At 27.9% G+C, this 21,245-nt stretch overlaps 1 protein-coding gene across 3 annotated transcripts in view; it reads right to left on the minus strand.

Annotated features, from left to right (window-relative positions):
• The window catches only part of LOC107453161 (RNA-binding protein 5), a 34,680-nt gene that overhangs the window by 1,291 nt on the left and 12,144 nt on the right, over nt 1–21,245 (minus strand). For 2 of the 3 annotated variants that reach the window (XM_043040153.3, XM_043040154.3), the window contains 13 exons: nt 17,881–17,994; nt 14,776–14,836; nt 13,838–13,897; nt 12,389–12,616; nt 11,073–11,115; nt 10,091–10,148; nt 8,503–8,587; nt 7,587–7,618; nt 7,236–7,506; nt 6,339–6,439; nt 4,767–4,995; nt 2,394–2,605; nt 148–176 (listed from right to left, as the gene is read on the minus strand). In XM_043040153.3, the coding sequence (XP_042896087.2) occupies nt 148–176; nt 2,394–2,605; nt 4,767–4,995; nt 6,339–6,439; nt 7,236–7,506; nt 7,587–7,618; nt 8,503–8,587; nt 10,091–10,148; nt 11,073–11,115; nt 12,389–12,616; nt 13,838–13,897; nt 14,776–14,836; nt 17,881–17,994 (1,523 nt within the window). Of the gene's footprint in view, nt 1–143; nt 177–2,393; nt 2,606–4,766; nt 4,996–6,338; nt 6,440–7,235; nt 7,507–7,586; nt 7,619–8,502; nt 8,588–10,090; nt 10,149–11,072; nt 11,116–12,388; nt 12,617–13,837; nt 13,898–14,775; nt 14,837–17,880; nt 17,995–21,245 lie in introns of those variants that run through there. The other variant, XM_087150076.1, reaches the window with a different exon arrangement.

Genomic DNA, 21,245 nt, shown 5'->3' on the forward strand with positions numbered 1-21,245 from the left:
TTATTTTGTTTTCTGGCATCGATTATTGCAGCCACAGCCTGAAATTTCTATTTTCGCACAAGAAACATTTAAAAATGTTTTATTAACTTGAAAAAATTAATCTAAAATTCAATATTTTGCTAAGAAAAAAAATAAGAAGAAACTTACGTGCTGCCAAGGATTTTTGCAAGGTTTTTCTGGAAGAAAAAAAAATGTTCAAAATTATTCAAAAAGAAAAGTTAAATATAGAAAATAATAACTATCTAAAAGTACACACAAAATACATTTGCAAAATCTAGGCGGTCACAAGCAATCAAAAAATTTCACAGAATGACTTTATTGAAATTGGTGGCATGTACATTATTAAATTTTAGTAATGCTTTAGACTTAATAAAATATATAACAAAACACATACTGAGAATAATTTAAAAAATAAACAATTTTTACGGAAAAATATTGAATCTCAAATTAATTTATCTTCCCTGATGTTTTTGGGTATTTTATTTTCCTTGTCCTGTGGCCACCCTAATATTAAATTTTATACAAAATATTCACTCTAAAAAGTAAATAAGTTTCTTTTTTGTCTTTAAAAATCTGTGGGTGATTTTATTGAATGCAATTACTGTTCTTTAATTTTCTTCTAAGAAGTTGTTAGCAAGTAAAATTTATTTTATAACTTATTTATGGATAGTTTAATTAAGGAAATGAAACAGTTTTTTGTTTATTTGCCAAAAACTATAATTTGGTTATTACTGTTCCAACCAGAAATGCATTTAAATGGGACAGTAAGATCTAAAGGTCTATAATACTTTTCAATTTGAAAAACTTTTAATGTTGCGACTCATTTGGTGTTGCTATTGCATATTCAGTCTCTTTGTCTTCAGATTTCAAAGAATAAAAGAGCAAGAGGCACTGTTCTTATTTGACAGTTTGAGCAATGTTAGTCAAGGTAATAGGTTAGTCAAGGTAAAAATTTAGACATAATTTGTGAAAATTAAAAATTCCAACAAAAAATATGGTAAAATAAGAAAATATCTTCAAAAATTGTCACTACAAATAAAAATCACTTATGACTGGTAAATTTATATATATATATTTTCCATATGTTCAAAAACAATTTTGTTATTGTAAAATTTTGGGCTTAAAATTGTATCTAAATTTAAAAATCCATAAAAATCATTCTCCATAGTTAAATTCCAACTTCAATTTAATAAAAACATACATTTAACAGTACTAGCACTAAAAGTTATTATCATTATGAGAACATTTTCTACTGGGTCATACAGAAAAGTTTCATAGAGAAAAAAAAAAAGTGTTTCATAAAAAAAATAAAGGTCTATTAGAATCAATTCAGAATAATGTTTAAAATAATAGTTCGAATTTTGACTTCCTCGAAAGTTTACATAGGGACAGCCTTAACATTAAAAATACATATATATTGCTTTAATACGACGTAAGCGACAGGTTAGGCTTACCACACCGCACTAACTTTTTAATATTTGATTTTATAACCATCGTTCAACAGCCGACCCAATTTTTGGGATTACGACTACTAATGTTCAACTCCGTAGCCTTGTAATTTTGAACCCAATCTAGAAGACATGGGAACTCCTGGATCAAGTATTGGGAGAAATTTGCCTTCGTGGAAGTCTTTGAAGGAACTAACCAACATTTGCGTTACATGGAGAGGAAGACCACGAGAGCTTCCTACAGTAAGCCTGACGGCAGCACTAACTGACCAAACACGTGCTACCTATTCGTAGAAGAGAAATTTTACTCGGAAAAGCCCCCCCCCCCATAGATTGCAACAAGAACAGGTGCATGGTACTAGAGCTTTTTCTTTCACTTCAATTAAAGAACGGAGTAGCTGACGCTCCTTTTCTCGCATAGCGTTTTGGAATCCCAGCATGGGGAGGAAAAGTGCTTTTCTTACAAACCATGTGGGCCATAAGAGCAATCCACGGGAAAAGTTCAATTGTAAATCGAAAAGCCTAATTAACCTGGGTTTTATCGTTTTTATGGGAACACAAAAAAAAAAAAAAAATTAAGAAGCAGAGAGGGGGGATCGTAGAGCTTGCCTTTTTCAAAGTATTTTTATGAAAGTACCCTTTTTCCTTAAGTTGAATTTGTGAAGGCAATGCTAAACGTAGTAAATTTGCCATAGACAGACCCTTGGTTGGTAAACATAATTCAACATTTTTAATGTTTATGCTATTATCAAGGAATATTTTGTGCCTGCAGATACATTGGGATAATGTGCACAAATAGTTAACAATAAATTATTTTCCATCTTACTCTGTAACTTGCATAGCAAAACAATAACTTTAGGCATGACATATCAAATCTCAGCAAAGCGGTAGAATAATAAACAATTATCAATGGATTTAATACAAAAAAATTAAATTAAAACCTACCTTATGTAAATCTGATAACTGCGTATGTTTTGTAAGCACATCTTTATTAGGAAATTGTCGTTTGCATAGTAAACATGCCATTTTCGATAAATCTATAAATTTGGATTCATCTACTTTATTATTGATGGGCTTCTTAATATCTACAGGGGTTGTATCAGTCTCAGTATCGGAATCGCTGTCATCTCCATAAGAAACAAGAGCAGTCTTGGGAGCTACATAATGACAAAAAGAAAAAGCATAAATACAACGATAATTTATTTACCAGCCTTCTTATAAATTACAGTCAGTAAGAACTTTTATTACAACAACCATTCTTTAATAATTCAGTCGTTTGAGTTCGAAAAAATGCTTACCATTACTTCTTCTATTAAATTAGTTAAACCATTACTTCTTTTGTTGTTAGCACACAATAAATGTAAAACACCTTGAATTTGAGACATGGAGAGCTAAATTTTTATCATAAGTCGACCTTCATAATCCATAATTTACGTAACTTTATTTGCAATAAATTTATCAATACTTCTCCTGTTCGAAAATCGTATCAATTTTTTTTAAAGAAATGTCAGTCCCCTTCAAGTTTACTTTCAAGTTAAAACAGGGTCAAACTTACGGTATGTTATTGAATGAAAATGGCATTTCAACAACGTAATAACATTTTTTAATCATTTCCCGTCTAATTGAATCTCACTTTAAAAGTTATAAGGGTTACCTAAATGGGCAGTAGACATATTCCAAACGACTTTTGAAAAAGACTAACTGACTGAAAAAAATATTAATTTTCTCAACTTTGAAGGGGGGGGGGATGCAAATTATTTGCAAAACAATTATAAAATATACTATTTTTAATTTTAAAATTACTGCGTTGAGAATAGAAAGCTTTAACAGTTTCCAGTAGAACTTATGAAGCATAAAAAAAAAACTCAATAGTTTGAGATACACATAATTTTTTTTTAATTAATAAAATTGTTTTATTTAATGCATTTAAAAAATACTAAAATCAATTAGTTAATAGTCCTTCAAAACAAAATTTATCTAAACTTGTTATCAAGTTCAAGACTTGACTTCCTTAGTCAAATATTTTTAAAGAATTGTTCCAATAATTTTAAAACAAAAACAGTAACCATAACACTTAATGTATTTTGTACAAAAGTAACGTTGTGAATGAAACCTCAAATCAACATTTCCAATAATAATTCTATGATATGATTACTGCATTGTTGATCGGATTCGATCTTTCCATAATCAGCTGAATCAATAATTGTGAAATTAAAAAACTCCACAACAAGATTTGTTACTGGATATGGGGAAAATAATGATTGCGATATAGGTCAAATTTAAGAAATTTTACTACTGACCAGAGGTAGCATTTTTAAAAATGGGCACTTTTTCAAAAATCGAAGCTATTAATAAACAGTTGATATTAATTATGTAAAGCATAACTTTTGAAGCATTTTTCAAATCTCGGAGAACATTACAAAGTTAATTTCTAGCCTGAAGAAATATTTTCAGAAACAAGCTTGAAATAAAGAAATTTTCAGCATATTTTTAAATATTCAACAAGAAGCACATTATGGTCATAAAAAGTAGCAATCGGGAGGGACAATTTTTTAATTGCTATCTGTTACATTTAGTCGCTTTACATTGTATGTCTCTTGCATGTTCTTTTTCATAAAATGCCCAAAAAGCCTGAAATAATGAATCCTGTGGATTATTTGTTCTGCTATTGAAGGCCATTTTTCAATACCACTGCAGAGTGCTCGCGAATTTGAACTATAGAATTCTGCTTTATATCGGGGGTTGAAACTGATTTTTTGTGGGACTCAGTAAATGAAACTTAGGTAGAATCCATTACAGAATGGATTCAAATGACAACACTGCCAACATTGTTGAATCAGCCATAGACAATGTTCTAGATTCGTTAGAATCGTAGCTTTATGGTATGTTTTTAAAAGAATTTCTCCTCCCCCTCAAGGTTACTTAAATCATTGCTTTAAAAAGAAAGAAAGAAAAAAACCTTTACATGTAAAGAAAATAAGATTAAAAAAAAATTGTTTATAAATATATAAAAATTGTTTTTGAAAGTCGTGAATTGATACAGAGCTATTCATATTTCTCATTGCGTATAATGCATCTATATTTCACAATTAACCAATGTCTGGCTTTATTACTGGTGTATAGGCCAACCCCTTATATTTTGAAAAATTTTAGAAGCTTGAAAAGTTGACTTATACACGCCAGGGTATATGGTATGTATTTTTGCATATTGAATTAGAAAAAAAAAAAAAAAAAAAAAAAAAAACAAACAGCATTAATATTTTAAAGAATAAAATGTTTATTCAAAAAATCTTTATTTCAAGCAAAAAATCCTCATACCTGTAACAGTGGTAATCTTGTTTTCCCGTTCGGCCATCAATGCACTCCTTTCTGCTAAAGATGTGCGTTTTTCAAGGATAGCAAAACCAGCATCTGCTGTTGCAGAATGCCTGGATAAGTCATTATTCATAACAATGCTGGGAGCAATTACAATGGGAGGACTAGCAACAATGCCAAGTTTAGCATTTTCTTTTTTCTGATTTAATGTCTTGGCCCATTTTTCCATATCCTAAAAAATATATATATATATTTAATACGAATCGAATGAGAAATTTTCGTGTGAACAGAAAAGTAATTGTTCAAATATGTCACTTTGTTTAAATTAAATGTTTGAATAGATGAAGGTTTGTTTGAATACTTTGCTTAAATTGATGAAATTAAAATGTTTTTACAGGAATTCCTAGCATATGACTAAATTTTTTTGGGTGCTAAATTAAGCTTATATAAAATTTGATTTTTTATATTTTATTAAAAATATGTGAAAAGAAATTTAAGAATTCTTCTAATTCTGGATATTGTGACCCATTTTAATATTCTAGTAAGATAAAATTTATTTTCATGTCTATGCATTTAAATTTTGTAGTTTAATTTCTTCTAAAATGAAGAAATAGGTGCAAACACATTTGTGCATCTTTCATTATCACTTAATGATGATAATTCTTTAGTATTTGCATAATAGTTTATGGTGCAGGTCTCCAAACTATAGCCCATACAACAAGATCAGTCAGTAAGCAAAACTAATGCACCTATGGTAGTAGGCCTGACATGCCAGGTATTTCACTTACACTCTTTATTTTAATTGCATTTCAGAATTCACAATGCGAATCCAAAGTTTTACAAATCAATAACCATAAAGACGCAAACATAAAAATACTATACACATAATGAAATTGAACTTTAATTGTAATTATTCATATGAAATTCGACCCTAAATGATGTACTCTTGCATTCAACATCATAGATATCTAATTCACTAGCTACTTCTAAAATAAAAATTAGAAAAACTACAGTAAGTTAGAATGATAAGCTAGCTAACATGCCACGTTTTGATCCACATTCTTTATTTAATTATAAAATTCTTAATGAGAGACCAAAATTTTACAAATCAATAACCATTAAAAACATAATTAGAAAACACTATACAAGCGATGAAATTGAAAATTTTAATTGCAATTATCTATGCAAAATGTAACGTACTATAGCGTTTTAAATCATGGGTATCTGAGTAGCTGTTTTCCAAACAAATATTATTGCACCTTACAAAATTGCAGTAAGTTGCGGAGTACTTTAATCTTGGCAAAAAAGCCAATAATAATTTTAATAGCTTTAAATTATTATTTTCCCTTTGAAAAACTGTTAAATAAAAAATGTATTAAGCGAGAGTTTATATTTAATCTTAATTATAATTATTTTAAATAACTATAACTGCCACCTTAAATTAAATTTGTAAAAAAAAAAAAACTGCTCGTTCTATACACAAAGTTTTCATAAAATGATTGAATAAGTTTAAAAATAAAAGTGTTAAGTTGACCAAGATTGAAAAAATGTGCAGTTATACTTAATTAAACATACCTTTGCTATTTTCTTGGCTATTTTTACTTTATCAAGTTTTTCTTCCTTCTTATTTTTGTTTTTTTCTTCCTCATTTTCTCCACTTGTGCTGTTTGAATTAGCTGTAAACAAAGCACAAGACATGAATGCGGCACAGAAAATTCTAAATAACACAAAAAATTCTAAGATAATAACTTATCAGTTTAGAATAAATTCTGCCTTTACCCATAATTTTTTTTTAAGCAGAATAAATTGTATAAAAAATATTTATAATGGTTGAGAAACAACGTTTAGCAAACATTTTAGTTAAACAGTTTTAGGACAGTGGAAAAGAAATTATTTTTGAATTAAAAGTTTAAAATTACTGATTCTAAATGATACACTTCATTTTTTAATAGTATATTCCATTAACTAAAATTCCTGAGCAAAAACTAAGATGAATAATAAATGTTTTGATTGAAATTTTTTAAGGAACTTTCTCAATTTTAAGAAATAATTAATACTTAAGAAACTGAAAAAAATATAGAAGTGTTGGTGGCTATTTTTTCAGTTTATTTAAGATTTTTAATTAAATGTAATGAATCAATTACAATTCAACATAACAATTTCAAATTAATAAAAAATTTAAAATTGCGTTATGGAAAAGAATTTTTAATCATAAAGTAAACGAGTATGGACAAAATGTTAAACAATTGCAATTAGATCATCATTATCATCAATGACTTGACAGACCAGGGTGGGCCTTTGCCTTCTCAAGAAGTTTTTTCTAGGTTAACCTTTTTCCTGCTAGCGCTTCCCAGTTTTTAAGACTAAAAGCTCTTTGCATTTTCTTGATGCAATTATTATAAACAACTACATATATTTCAGTAAAAGGACAATAAAAATGAATAATAATTAAAAAAAAAAAAAAAAAAAAACCTTGAGCAGTAGCAGAAGTAGGAGGCGAGGTTATTGTCGTTTCTGAAGAAGTAACAGGTAAATAAGTTTGGTGATCACCAGACCAATAAAGGTATGATTGAGTTTCAGAATTATAATAGTACTGCGAATTTGCATCATAATAAAGACCAGTTGCTGAATCATAGTAGTAGCCAGATGACTCATCGTACTGATAAGTCGATATATCAGGTAATGGATATTTGTAATATGAAACACCATTAACGATGATTGTCCCAAGACTAGCCATCTGTGCCTGTAAGATATTAATTTATAATTAAATGAGAAAATATATTACATTAACTTATTTTGTTTAATAAAGCAAATGCTACTAACTTGGTTTGGTACTGATGACTCCATGCTAGGATCTAAAAGTTAAATAATAGTTTCAGGAATAACACTGAAGACAAATACGATACATTTTATATTCAAACATAAAATATATTATAGTCATATTAAAAAATAAAATAAATTTCACATTACAATAAATGTCGATAACCAAACATTGTTAATGTGATAAAATTGTACAGTATTAGTCGGCCGGGATATGAATAGTTTTAGTTGATAATTGGCAAAGTATAGTGTCATACTTCTTTGGATGGAGGGCATAAATTGAGAAAGCCTTAACCTAAACTGGAGTTTAACTTGAATGCTTGAAAAAACCAGCAATTCGAAAAATTTCTAGTACATACACATTTACACTGGTCAATTTACATATCTTTATTAGACCTTTTTTTTAAAAAAAAAAAAAGTTTATAAAGTGAATTTAAATTAAAAATCAGAAGATGAGTAATGTCACAGTTATGATAAAATATGCTATTACGTAATAATTTTTTTTAAAAATAGTATACCATCCCGTTACATTGACTGCTGGTTTAAGAGACCACTTAGAATTATTTTATGGTGGTTTGAGTCAAATTTCAGAGGCCTGTGATCAATGGACAATCATAAATTTCCAACCCTATAGCATTAGACTTGAGCGTTCATGAATAAGTATACTTCACATTGTATTAAAATAATTTCTTTATAATTCAGAGTACCATAAAACTAGTCAAGCAGCATTTCATTACATTATCAAATTAAATTTCAGCGTTTTATTTTCTTTTTCGCTATCGCACATTTAAAATGTTCAAAGAAAATATTTTTAAAATAGATTGCGACGGTCATTGGCGCTTAGGGTCAAAGCTACTCACCTATCACATAACAAATCAAGATAAAAATTCGCAAGCAATAAAGATTAAAAAAAACTTACTTTGTGAGTTGTCACCAGAAGCATTTGTGGAGCTACCTGTACTAGATGTTACACCATAATACTGGTCATATCCATCATCTTGTTTCTAAAATACACACAAATCAGAATCAATTTACTAGCCAAAATTGCAATGTAAAATTTGGAGAACTTCTAAATTGTAAGGTTTTACTGTTATTAATTTAAATAAATAAATGGTGTGTGTACTATCTAATGCATAAAAAATTTGTGGTTTATGATCAAACTGAGCATTAGTTGAAAAATCAAGATAAAGCAAATGATGCCAGTTTAATTATCACTTTTATAACCAAACTTAAATCATTAGAATAATCGTTAGAATATCAAACCAAACTCAAATCATTAGAATATCCTATCATGTTGTTAAAAATGAAGAGTGTTTGATATATTCAGAATGAATATTTTTAATTAGGACCGGAATTTATTCAACAATCTTACGTTTTTGTTTCGTTTATTTTTAACCTTCAATTGTTAACTTTTAGAAAAGGGAGAAAAAAAAAATGGAAGAACTGCACCTTTTTCTGCAGTGAACATTTCAAAATGAAAGGGATAAAATTCAGTAAATTTTACTTCTGATAAGAAAAAAATTAACAAGACTTTTTTTCAAACTTAAATCATTAAAATGTCCAACCATGAAACTATTGCAAAATTAAAAAGTCCTTAAATCAGATTAAATAAGTCTCTTACTGACAAATGAGTCAGACAATCTGGAAAACTTCCTATCTAATCATCCAAGCTCCCCTCTTTGAAATGTGCTATTCTTGTTTCTATAGCAGCAGACAGTCTTAGACTTTGTGGTGAGGAGAATTCTTACAACAGACAAACTATAGCTGCTACTTGATAAATGTTACGCTTAATTGAATTTATTTTTGCATAAACTCATTTTTGGGGAATTTGTATAAACCAAAACTTTACACCCATTTTTATAATTACCCTTTACAATTGTTGTTCATTGTTCAATGGCAAAGATTTAAAATTGGTGGCTACTTTGTTAAAAACTACTGCTTGTGATGTCACTAAAAGATCTTGTTGATCTTAACGGCCTTATTTCTTGGTGGCTATGGGAAAAGGGAAGCTATTTGAAGCCCTGCTATAAATAAATTAAAATATTAACACCACAAATTTTTTTCAGTATTTGTACCATTTTTTAATCTTTTGGAAAAAAAGAAAGGAAAAAAAAAAAGTGGACTTATAGGTACCTCAACCGATATTCTATCCTTTTCTCAAATTTTTGGATATTTGAATAAAATTCCTGGCTTTTTCGATAATCTAGTGGCACACAAAACAGAATTGATTATTTGTTACCCTGAATACCTTTTTTTTAATATGCCTTTATTTTACCTAGAGGAATTTATTTACTTTTGGAATTTTAGGGCAGGTCATAAATTTAGTTAAATAAATATCGTAATATTTAACATAATTGCAAGTTATTAATATAAGGAGATTTTAGAATACAGAAATGTGCATTTGAAATAGTTTATTTTGAATCCATAAAATGGAAGAAGAAAACATTTTTTTTTTTTTTTTGATAACTTTCGTACTTGAGAAAAAAATTAGGGCAATGAAAACTTACCTGGTTCGTCCATTGAGCAGCAGCAAGTGCAACACTAGCTGCATTAGCATTTCCGGAACTAAAAGTAAAATTAACAAAAAAATTAAACTTATGATAAAAAATGTTACATCTTTATATATGTAAATTTATTATTAAACAAAGCATTTATAAACTATTATACAAAGTGTCTGTTTCAATTTTTTTTTTGTAAAAGGAAAAGAAAATTGCCTTATTAGGAAAATAAAATTAAAACCTTTTTAAACGTGCTTAAAACAGTAGGGAGAAAAATGCAGAAGGGTTGGCAGCTACGTCATTTGAATTTTTTTGTTTATCTTTGAAAATCGGAAATAAATATAATAATTTTATTTCAACAACTGCATTTTCAGAAAAAGTGGAAAACTTATTAAAAAAGGCTGAAATTCGAGTGACCAAAGAGGAAAAATCTCATCCCTGAGTTATACAACATAAAAAAAATATGCCCAAATTCTAAATATGCAGCTGTATCCTCAACACCATTAAAACTAAATACATATTTTTTAAAAAATCCTAAATGACTAATATTTCATTAGATTCAAACTTTTGCAAAGTAGGGAAATTATAATCATGCATCTTCAAAGAATGCTTAACTCAGACTTAATCATTTATTTATAAAAATCAGTAATTCTCTAAACCTGCTGACAGTTCTGAAAGTAAAAAGTCACATTTTAAGCTGCAGTCTTTCCTACATAGCATAATCAGTTTTTCCATGTTAATAGATAAAGGAATAGTGTATAACTCAGTCTCCCAGAAATATTCTCCCAAATTTGCTAATTCGCCAGTATGTTAAGCTATGCATAAATAAAATGAATATAAATAAACATAAACGAATATAAGTAAACATACTTTAAATTTATAGATAGTCTGCAGGTTATCAACAAACTAACACTGATTTAAAGTCTAGAAACCTTAAAATAAAAGGTAACAAATTATTATCTCAGAAACGTATGTGAGAAATGGCAATTACCTGTTCCGAGATGCTAAAGACCTTTTTGCATAAGATACAGTAACTATAATAAAAAAAATATCATAAACCATGAGAAAGTTTATAGATATTTACACACATAAAGACTATAAAAATTTACATACATTAAGTTAAAACTATATTAGGTTACATACCTTAAAAAAAATAGTGGAAAAATTGAAAAAAAAAAAAAAAAAAAAAAAGGATTGAATTTGCCATTTCTATTTTTTAGAGCATAAATTTTCTTTCTGAAATTGTGTTCAAATGTGATTTATTGATGTTTATTAAGAAAAAATAAAAAATCTCTTTATTTTTATATAAAACATCCCATTTCTATATAAAACATCCAATTAACATTTATATTACATTATAGAATATTCAATTAAATTAATTTAACATTGAGATAGAGAGACTTCAATAGAGAGTCAAAATCAATCAACAATTTTTATCAGCTATTGTTTTAAGTAAAACAGAACTTAACTTAAATGATAGTCATAACCATCAATTAACTTTTCTCTTGACTAAATTATTTGCAATAACAAATAATCTATTTATTATTTTTCTTTCTTATAATTTTGATTATACAATCCATCTTTGCTTTTCTTTCTTCCTGGAGTTCGCAAAATTTTGAGGTTGCATTGCCCACCACTATAGATAGACTGTCGATTATATGATAGATCCTACAGTGGAAGTTAAATGTACTGCTCTTAATTATGCAATTAAGTTTCAGTTGAACAAGCTTTCCAATAGGCTGCACATAATGAAATTCTACAGTCCATTTATAAAGAAAATAGCCTTAGAAAATAGACATGTAGCATCATGTTTACTTTCAAAAACTTGTTTTGCGATGGACATACAGTAGTGTATTATCATTTATCAACTGTTTTACATTACCATCAGTGAGTAATGAGAAGACAGCATCTGCCTTCTGGTACATCCATAGTAAATTCGTATAAGCTGCTAGCACAGTGATTGATTGCCCGATCAAGTTCAAGTTTTTGAATGAATTTTCACAACAATAAAATATTTATTGCCCAAAAAAGAGTAAAATAAATAAAAAAATTCTGAAGTAAGTAAAAAAAATTAAATATTAATTAGTATTTTCCATTAATGCACATAAATTAAGGTATCCAGAGCAAGTTGCATCGTTTAATATCAGTTAACGAAAAAAGTTAACTTTATGTGTAAGAATGTTTATTTATCCAAGCTTTGTCTCATACAATAATTTGTGCTAAATAACAGCTTAAGAAAATTAATAATCAACAACAATAAAAATATTTTCATTTAAACATAAACTTTAGCTTTTCATTAACACTTACCCTGTCGTCCATCCACAAAAAAATTCCCTCCCATAGATAGCAGAAGTTCATATAACTGAATAGCTTCAGAGGTTGAATTCAATTCAACAAAGGCATAGCCACGAGACGTATTTGTTAAGGAATCCTTAGCAACTCTTAAACTCTTGATGGGGAGAGTGGTCAACTGTCCAAGCATTGCAAGAACTCTTCCCTCTGTAGTCAAGACATCAAGATTCCCAAATAGTAAAGCTGTAAGAAACATAAGATTTTTTATTCAAAATACAGTGACCACCACTAAAAAAATCACTGGACTATAAAATCAGAAGCTTCTTAAGATGAAATCTGCAGGAGCGGAATCATTACACAATCAAAATATGCTAAACCCATCATTTAATGAAATAATTATCGGAATATTGTTCAATAAATTTTTTGGGGGCATATGTTTTCAAAATGAAATGCCCTGCTTTCTCTTGTCCAAATTACAAATAATTAACGAATTTCCTCAAAAAAATAAAAGAAACTATAGATGTGGGAAATTGAAAAGTGGGAGATAAAAATTATGCAAGGGGAGTGTAAAGGAATCCAGATTAAAATTGCTTATGTATGGAGAAAATTTAAATAATGTGTAGTGTCATGTGTAGTGTAGTGTAGACATGCCATGTTTCCAGGACGATCGCAATTTAAATATGTGGTGGGGAATGTGTATTTTTTTTCTCGGCTCTATCACTGCTTGCATGATAATAATACTTACCTTTTATGCAAATAGCTTAAAAGCACTGAAATTCAGACAAAGATCCATAAAAACTTGGTAAGTTGTTTTAAACAATTTGATTGTAGTAAAATAAATTAAAATTTCAATGCAAATTTTAGATAGTAGTTAGGGGTTGCACTATTTTATGTATAATAATAGTACTTTATTTACCTAGCACGACAGTTGCACAATGGGATATTGGCGATGGTTTGGAAAACAAACTTGATGAACTGAAAACATGCCATTACAATTTTAATCCTCTGGAGAGCGAATGGCTCCGCAACTTTGGTAGCCTAAAGTCGAGCACTTTACGGCAGTACAGTTTAACGAGGACCGATACAGCACACTTTTGGACCCTCTGCAGGTTTATCAGAGGTCACCCACGGCTCACAAGCTGCTAGACTCTGGTGATCTACTGAGAACCGTGTCTTATAATTAATGCAAGGTGAAGCATTTTATTTATCATTATGTCTTCATTGTGCTTCTCTCTCAAATGAATTTTTTAAAAACAAAAACATATTAAAATATCTGAGATACCTTTTTATAAGATAATTTTTTGAAACAAAAACTATTTGCAAAATGCAATGCAGTTTTATCAGATGAAAAGATTTTTACCTACTTCAGATCTTATAACAAAAATATTAATTAATTAATATAGAAATTAACGGATAAAAAATCATTCTCAAATTTAAGCTTATTATAATGAAAACATTACTTACTGTTAGATGGAGAAGTACTTATTTCATTGTAACAGTCACCTTGCTGCCAATCGAATGAATCTAAAACGTCAAAGTTTAATTAATGAATTGAAGATTTCCAAAATAATATTACCCAATATGGTTAAACCCAAATAACTTCTAAATAGATTAAACTGAAGTTACACAAGTTCATCTAGAATAGAGGAATTTGTTGGAAGAGTACTGAGTAAAAAAAAAAAAAAAAAAAAAAAACCTCATCAAGTTTATTTTGAAAGATAATTTTCTAAAATAAATTCATGAAATAAAACTAGAAGAAGGTTTAACATGTTTAAATATTGAAGAAATTGATATTCCAACTTCAATCTATGAAACTTTAACCATTCTACAGCAGGAATTTTTAGCAATAAAAACTATATCTATTTACTTTGAATCTCTTTTGCTATTTATTGTTACTGTAAATTTCAATGGTTATTTTTTAGGCTTGTCACAGGATTTTTGTAGGTTTTGGATAAAAAATAAAATATTCCTCCATGTGACAGTTCTGCCCTGTAGAAAATCTGTTTCCTGAAACACAATCTATCACCATTCTGATACAGTAAATTTAATCAGATAAATATGACACTAATTGGTTTATTTAAAAACAGTATTTTTAGATAAGCAAATGCTATGTTCAAAAAATATATTTTTAAATTTAAAAAAAAAAATCTTATGTACTAGGAAAACAAATTGTTACTATATTTGGTAAATGAATTCAACATAAGTAATAAAATAATTTTATTAAAATCTTAACAATTGGTTGTAATCTGTTTTAATTATGCACAGTGATAAAAAAAAGTGCTTTTATTAATAGCTACCAATATTATGGAATACAGCCTAACTTTCAATATCAGCTATACAGCTTAAAAAATGAAATGTCAAAATGCTGGCTATATTGAAAAAAAAAAAAACTTGAAAATTACCTTCTCTAGCTGAATTACACTTGAAACAATAATCTCTTCTCTTAAAGTTGCTCATACCACACTAAAATTATAAAATAAATTCATGATTACAAAAGCATTAATTATAAAAATTAATAATCAAATTTTAAATCTTTTATCAAATTCTTATCGTTTTAAAAAATGTTTTCTAAAGAACAATCATAATTGTATAAATAAAAGAAATTGTAGAGGTTAAAAGGAACTCAAAGGTTAAAAGGAACTTAAAGTGTGATATTGTTAACTAGGGCAAGAGCATGAATAAATACCCAGGGTGTACACTGCTTTCATGTTCTATGATTTAATCTTAAGGGACACAGCACCTTTGCAGCAATTTTTTTAAGTAAAGGTATAATCATTCATTTTGTAGATGCTTTACATGCTCATTTAACTTATAATCGATAATTTATCTTCAAAAAATAATTAAACTGTTTAATTTTTAATCTCAGTAATCAATCTTAATTGCTGTTAATTTCATCCTTAACCTGAGTGACTTTTCTATCGTGTATTCAACCGTTATGGTTCGATTTTCTGATATTTTTAATACAATATAAAGGCTCGCAAATTTCAAATCTTTCATTCTAATGATTACCTTTGACATGCTTTATTTGTGTCAATTTTATTGTATTTTTACTAATTTTATTGTCAATCCAGGTGAAGGTCAACTTAAACTTTTTTTTACAGTTATTACTACTCATTTCCTGTTTTTTTTCTTCCCCATTCTTTCTTAAAGAAAAATAAGCAGGGCTTAATTCAGGTTTTCAATCCTAGTACCTATTTTTGTGAAATTTTTTTTTATTTTTGTGAAAATTTAGTAGTGCTAAAAAAAAAAACTACATATGTATACAAAAAGTACAATACTATAAAAAACACACACGTTTCTTCATGCATCTAGTTGGATGCCCAAGAAAATTTACCCCTTCAGTTATCCAAGGTCCTTCATTATTTACAACAGAGCACACTCTGCATAAAAACCCTCCAGCTGAAGGACTATAGTAAATCCATTCTTTAAATTTTTCATACTTTGTGACATTGGTTAATTTATTTTCCTTATCGATGTTTTCAGGCTTTTTGCTACTGACAGCAGGAATATTAACATTTGGTATTTTTTCACTAACATCTTTGACAGTAAGTGAAATTTCTTCGGCAATGAAATTGACTTCACTTTCGAGTTCGACATTTTCCTCTATCTCAGGAACAGCATCGTTTTTTTCTGTAACAAAACTTGAATTGTTTTGCTCTTCAATTACTGGTTCCATAGCATTTTTAATACACTGTGCCTCGTTATCAACTGTGACGGTTTCTCCTCAGTGACGGTTTTTTCAGACTGAAAATTTTTTTTAATCGATTTCGTTCCTATACTATCGATCGTGCGTAAACGCTTCATATAATAATCGCTATTCCGTGAGCCTTATTAAGGTGAACTGAGAAATTGTACGTTGAATCATATTTTGAGCAATTATGTGTTATTTTAAATCATTTCAGACACCATAAAATTTCTTAAATTAAAATTTTTACTTTGCATTTACATTGCTCAATTAATATTTTTTTACTTCATCCCTGAACATTTCAGTTGATTTATTTTTAAAAAACTTACGCGTTACGTAATGTGATAAAAACCAGTGCATTTCCCCATAATTATTATTAATTTTTTTTTTTTTTTGTTGATAAATCTATTTTTCAATAGAATGCAGTTTTTCTCTTAAAAAGTATCAGTTTGATATTCTTCAGTTTTCAATGAATTTTATTATTTAGATGACTACAATTTCATGTTATGAAGTTGACTGATTAAATTATCATAATTGCTACCAGCATGTCTAAATACTTGGACAAGCAGTTCTTTATGGGTCAACCAGGTGTACTAGGGGCCCCTTTATTCAAAAAGGTTGTGAATCCCTAGTGTACATTGTTTTAAAGCTTCAGCGACTTTTGGCAGAAGTTTGGAATGGTTATGGTTTCGCTGCATAACTTTCTTGAATCGACTGCGGACTTAAGTTTCATCATTTATATCAACCCCGTGGCAGAATCTTGGTGACATTCTCGGTTAAAGATTTTCCATTAAGGAAGTAGAAAACTTATGTTTTCTTTTCAGCAGAATTTTTCAAAAGTTGTTTCTTTTTTCTTCTTCTGCAGAATTATTTTCTGAAGAACTTTCTCATGCATGGGAAGGGAAAGAAATGCTCGTAATTTTTTTCTATTCTCATTTTTGACTAAAAAAATCAACAATGATTGACTGGCTTCAGCTAGAATTTCAAATTAATAAAATCCGAAATCGCGAATCCGAAATGTCATTCCTATTTATTAATATTATAAGAATAGCATTTGTGACACTGCTAAAATAATATAATAACATAAGGAAAAATAAAGTTTGCAGGAATGAAGAGAGTATTCGATACTCGACTCTAGTACACTCAAAGCATGCACAAAGAAGTTTTTTAAACACTTTGTCTAGTACACAGGGGTGATTGTGAGCCCAAGTCAAAATTCCAGAAAATTTCTTGAGTTAAAAAAAATAAATAAAAAAAAAAAAAAACAGCTTAAATTGAAAAAAATTTAAACAAGGTTTTCCCCCCCCCCCTTTTTCTCAATATTTCTTAGTTTACTTAAAACACATTTAAAATTTTACACATACCTATACCATTTACACGTACCTATTATGACCTGGAGAAGTAATTAAAATTTACAAATATGTCTCTTTCTTGAGTTTATGATCATAGCAACTATTTACTGATAAAAAATGAATATTAATCATGAATATAAGACTATAAAGTATCTCTTTGGCTCTCCCTTACAAACAAATAAAATAAGCTGTGTTTTTAAGTTCCACCTTTGAAAATTTGATTTCCAGAAACTTCTGTGATCAATGATTTTTTGAAACGTCTGGACCTTCGATCTCCGGAAACTTTCGGATCACTGTTAGCGAAAATTCTGGAAATCCGGATTTTTTCCAGAGCACAATCAGCCCTGAGTACATGATATGTTATTCTAAGGGATTCTAAACCCCTACCAATACTTAACAAGCACCGAGTATATATTTTCATAACAATTAAAAAATAATATGAACAGTTCATTAAACTTAAAAAAACATACTTTAGGGCAGTCCCAATCTGCTTTATTCAACATGTAGCGTTCAGCTCCAAGCAAATCTTTAGGTATACTATAGTGCAAGCTAGCTCTGTTACTGCCACGGAATATAACAGTTCCCTATAACATATAAAAACAAAAGAACAAAAATTAGATATCAATATGGATATATTTTTCAGAAAGCCACTTAGAGTTAAAGGACCAAGGTAAGGGAACCACGAAGTGCCAATGGAGCAAGCCGAATCCAAAAAAATCAAATGGGCCAGACGAAACCACATGCAATATGAATATTCCAATGTAGACATAACTTCAAAACCGCAATTGAATCCTAAGCACACATGCACTAGATTCCTTTATACATTGATAGCTACATAGCTCCAGAGAAGCATGAAAACCGCTATGTAAAGAAATAACGAAAAGAAATAACAGACCTACCTTTCACAATATGATTGCTCCGAAATAACTTAAAATTAGATATTTAAATTGAAACTAACAGAACAGTAGTGATTATGTTTACAAAAAATACGCATTTGTATTATTTTACTAATAGGCAACAAAATAAATAAATATTTTTTTCTGTGAATGATTATTGAACAACTTAACTATATGTTTTACTTCATCCTTCTCAATAAGTTTTTTAAATTTTTAATATTAAGCATTTATTTTATTACAAAACCCAACAAAAATTTTGAGATAAGTTGGAAAAATAAAAATTAGATAGATCACATTTTCCAATTTTCATTATAAATTTTTTCACAGCAGAAGTAATGATAGCATAATCAATAGAACTTTATACTATTTATGATCCATTATAATTGTAGATTATAATACTATCTAGTTCAATAAAATTCAGCAAGATACTTAATTATTCTTAACAGTAAATTAAATAAATAAAATAATTAGTTTAACATTATAACTATAATAAAAATGAAAGAAATTATAGTGATTGACGAAACAGAAATGAAATTAAAAAAACTAGAAAAAAAAGTCACTGAGAGATCTTGACAGTTTTCTAATGTTTGCTTGACCAGTTTTGTAAAGCCTAGGGTCAACTTTGCTTTTTTCAGCAAAAAAATATTAATATGTTATGTGTATCTATGCAGGCAAAGCCACAATTAGAAGAAATCGAGACCAACACTCTAATCTGAATAACTGAAAGTTCTTAATGACTAAGATTTACCATTTTTAATTTTAATTATTAGCTTTATCATTTTTAGCACTATAAATATAAAAGAACATATTTATAATTTAGAAATATTAAAATTAAACAAACCCTTAAATATTATCTATTTAATTTTATTCGCCAACATGGATGTAGAAAAAATTCAGTAGATTGTACAAAATATAAATTTCATGATAATTGTTGCAAGATGTACTAAATATTTTATACATGGGGAGTTTTAGGGATTTCTATAATCAATATAGAAAAATTGCAATATTTCTGGTCATGATTAACATTAAATGAACTTGAAATTTTAAACATTATGTTTACACATAATTTTGAATAGTAATACACAATTCATTAATAGTTAAAAGATTTTTAACTAATTTAAAAAGGGAGTTTTGAATAAAAATAAACTAAAAATTTTAAAACAAAGATGCTTTGAACTGATTTTTATAAATGAGGCTCAATTCATTACGTATTAATAAACACTTATTTAAATATTCAAGCAAGTAATAATCTGTGTCAAAATTTTATTTCAATAGGGATTTTTTTAGGAAATGTACTTAATTTAAAGGAATTTCTAAAAATGTACAAAAACCAGGAGAATTTTTATTAAGTAGATCAGGAGAAACAGGCAAAAGTCAATATAGTTGGCAGCAATGTTTATTATAACCATTTAATAAACAATTCTGACTATTTCAATATTTAGAACTAAATTCATAGTTTAATGCATATTCTAATTTCAGAGTAGAAAGAGATTCGGTCCAAAGTTGCAGTGCAATTACATTTTAAAAGTAATGAATTCAAATTAAGTTATATACTAAGTTACTAACTAAATGTGTAATTAACTTTAATTAAGTTATAAATAAAATATGGTGATACACTAAAATAAACATTAATGAGCCTTAGGACACGGTGTTTACCTAAAGAAAGTAAACCCTTTAAGTATTTCAACATTAATGTTTTTTTTTTTTTTTTTACAAGAAGAGCGATGAATTAAATGTTAAAAAAAAAAAAAATTCCCCAACAATATCTAATTAATAATGAAAGCTTGAAAATTTGATCTAGTGAATTTCCAATCTAAGTTAAGTTCCAATCTTTGGATCTAAAAGAATGTCAGGTTTTGTTTTATCTGATTTTTCTTTATTACATAGTTGTCACTTTAAGCAGCAGAACCAGTATTTTTCAACATTATCTTTATTGCTGATGACTACACATTGTGAATTATCTGAATCAGTTCCATTATGACATTCATATATTTAATCACAATTGCTTTTTAGATTGAAAAAAAAAAAAAAAAATTGAAGCGGCACCACACCTATTTCTAACTTTTTGTTTAAAATTTGAAAATTAAAAAAATTATTATGATAAAATAATTAATATAAATATAATTTTAAGACTTATTTGGAAAAATTAAAAACTAAATTTAAAAAAAATTAAAAAAAGAAAAAAAAACCACTTCACACACTCTATTGTCGTTATAGAATTTTTTAAGACAATTAGAAATTTAATTAAAATTTTTAACTCAAAATAATTAATTTAAATTTTTGAAAAAAAAAAAACTTTTTTATCTATCTTAACACTACGCTTTTGCTTTTTAATTATCTATAACTTTTACATTAGATTCTCCTTACAATTTAGTGATAAAATATTCATGTCGCACTGTTTTATAACTGGAATAATGTAGAAATAAAGCTATTGAAGATTTTAACCTTTTCTACCATGTTGGTGATTAGTGCAATCATATTAGCTATCAGTGCAATCAGTCACTATTATTTTTTTTTTCAAAACAAATTGGAAACAATTTACAATTAAAATTTAATGTAAAAAGCAAACCAACAAATGGTTACATAATAAGGTTTTGTTATTATTTTATTCTTAAATTTTAGAAAGATATTTAGGGAAAAACTTTGAACCATCTGATTACTAAAGTAGGAGTTGCAAAAAGCAACTCCAACTTTATTGATATTTAGCAAACTGATATTCAGCTTTTTCTCTTAACATTTTAAATAAATGAAACATCAGCTGGCTATAACAGCTTAAATTCTAATAAAAGTCAACAATTTAGTTTAAATCGGGAAGCACAGAATGTCTAATAATAGAAATTGTTTAACACTTAAATTTATTTTAATGGTGCAAGGAAAGCTTCATCAGATCTAGTAAATGTTGATTTTCACGTCATTATGAAAAATTGAATTGAATGCAA

Source organism: Parasteatoda tepidariorum, chromosome 8, assembly GCF_982258835.1.
Source record: "Parasteatoda tepidariorum strain Cologne lab strain chromosome 8, Ptep-v5.0, whole genome shotgun sequence".
In the NCBI taxonomy this organism is placed as follows: domain Eukaryota; kingdom Metazoa; phylum Arthropoda; class Arachnida; order Araneae; family Theridiidae; genus Parasteatoda; species Parasteatoda tepidariorum.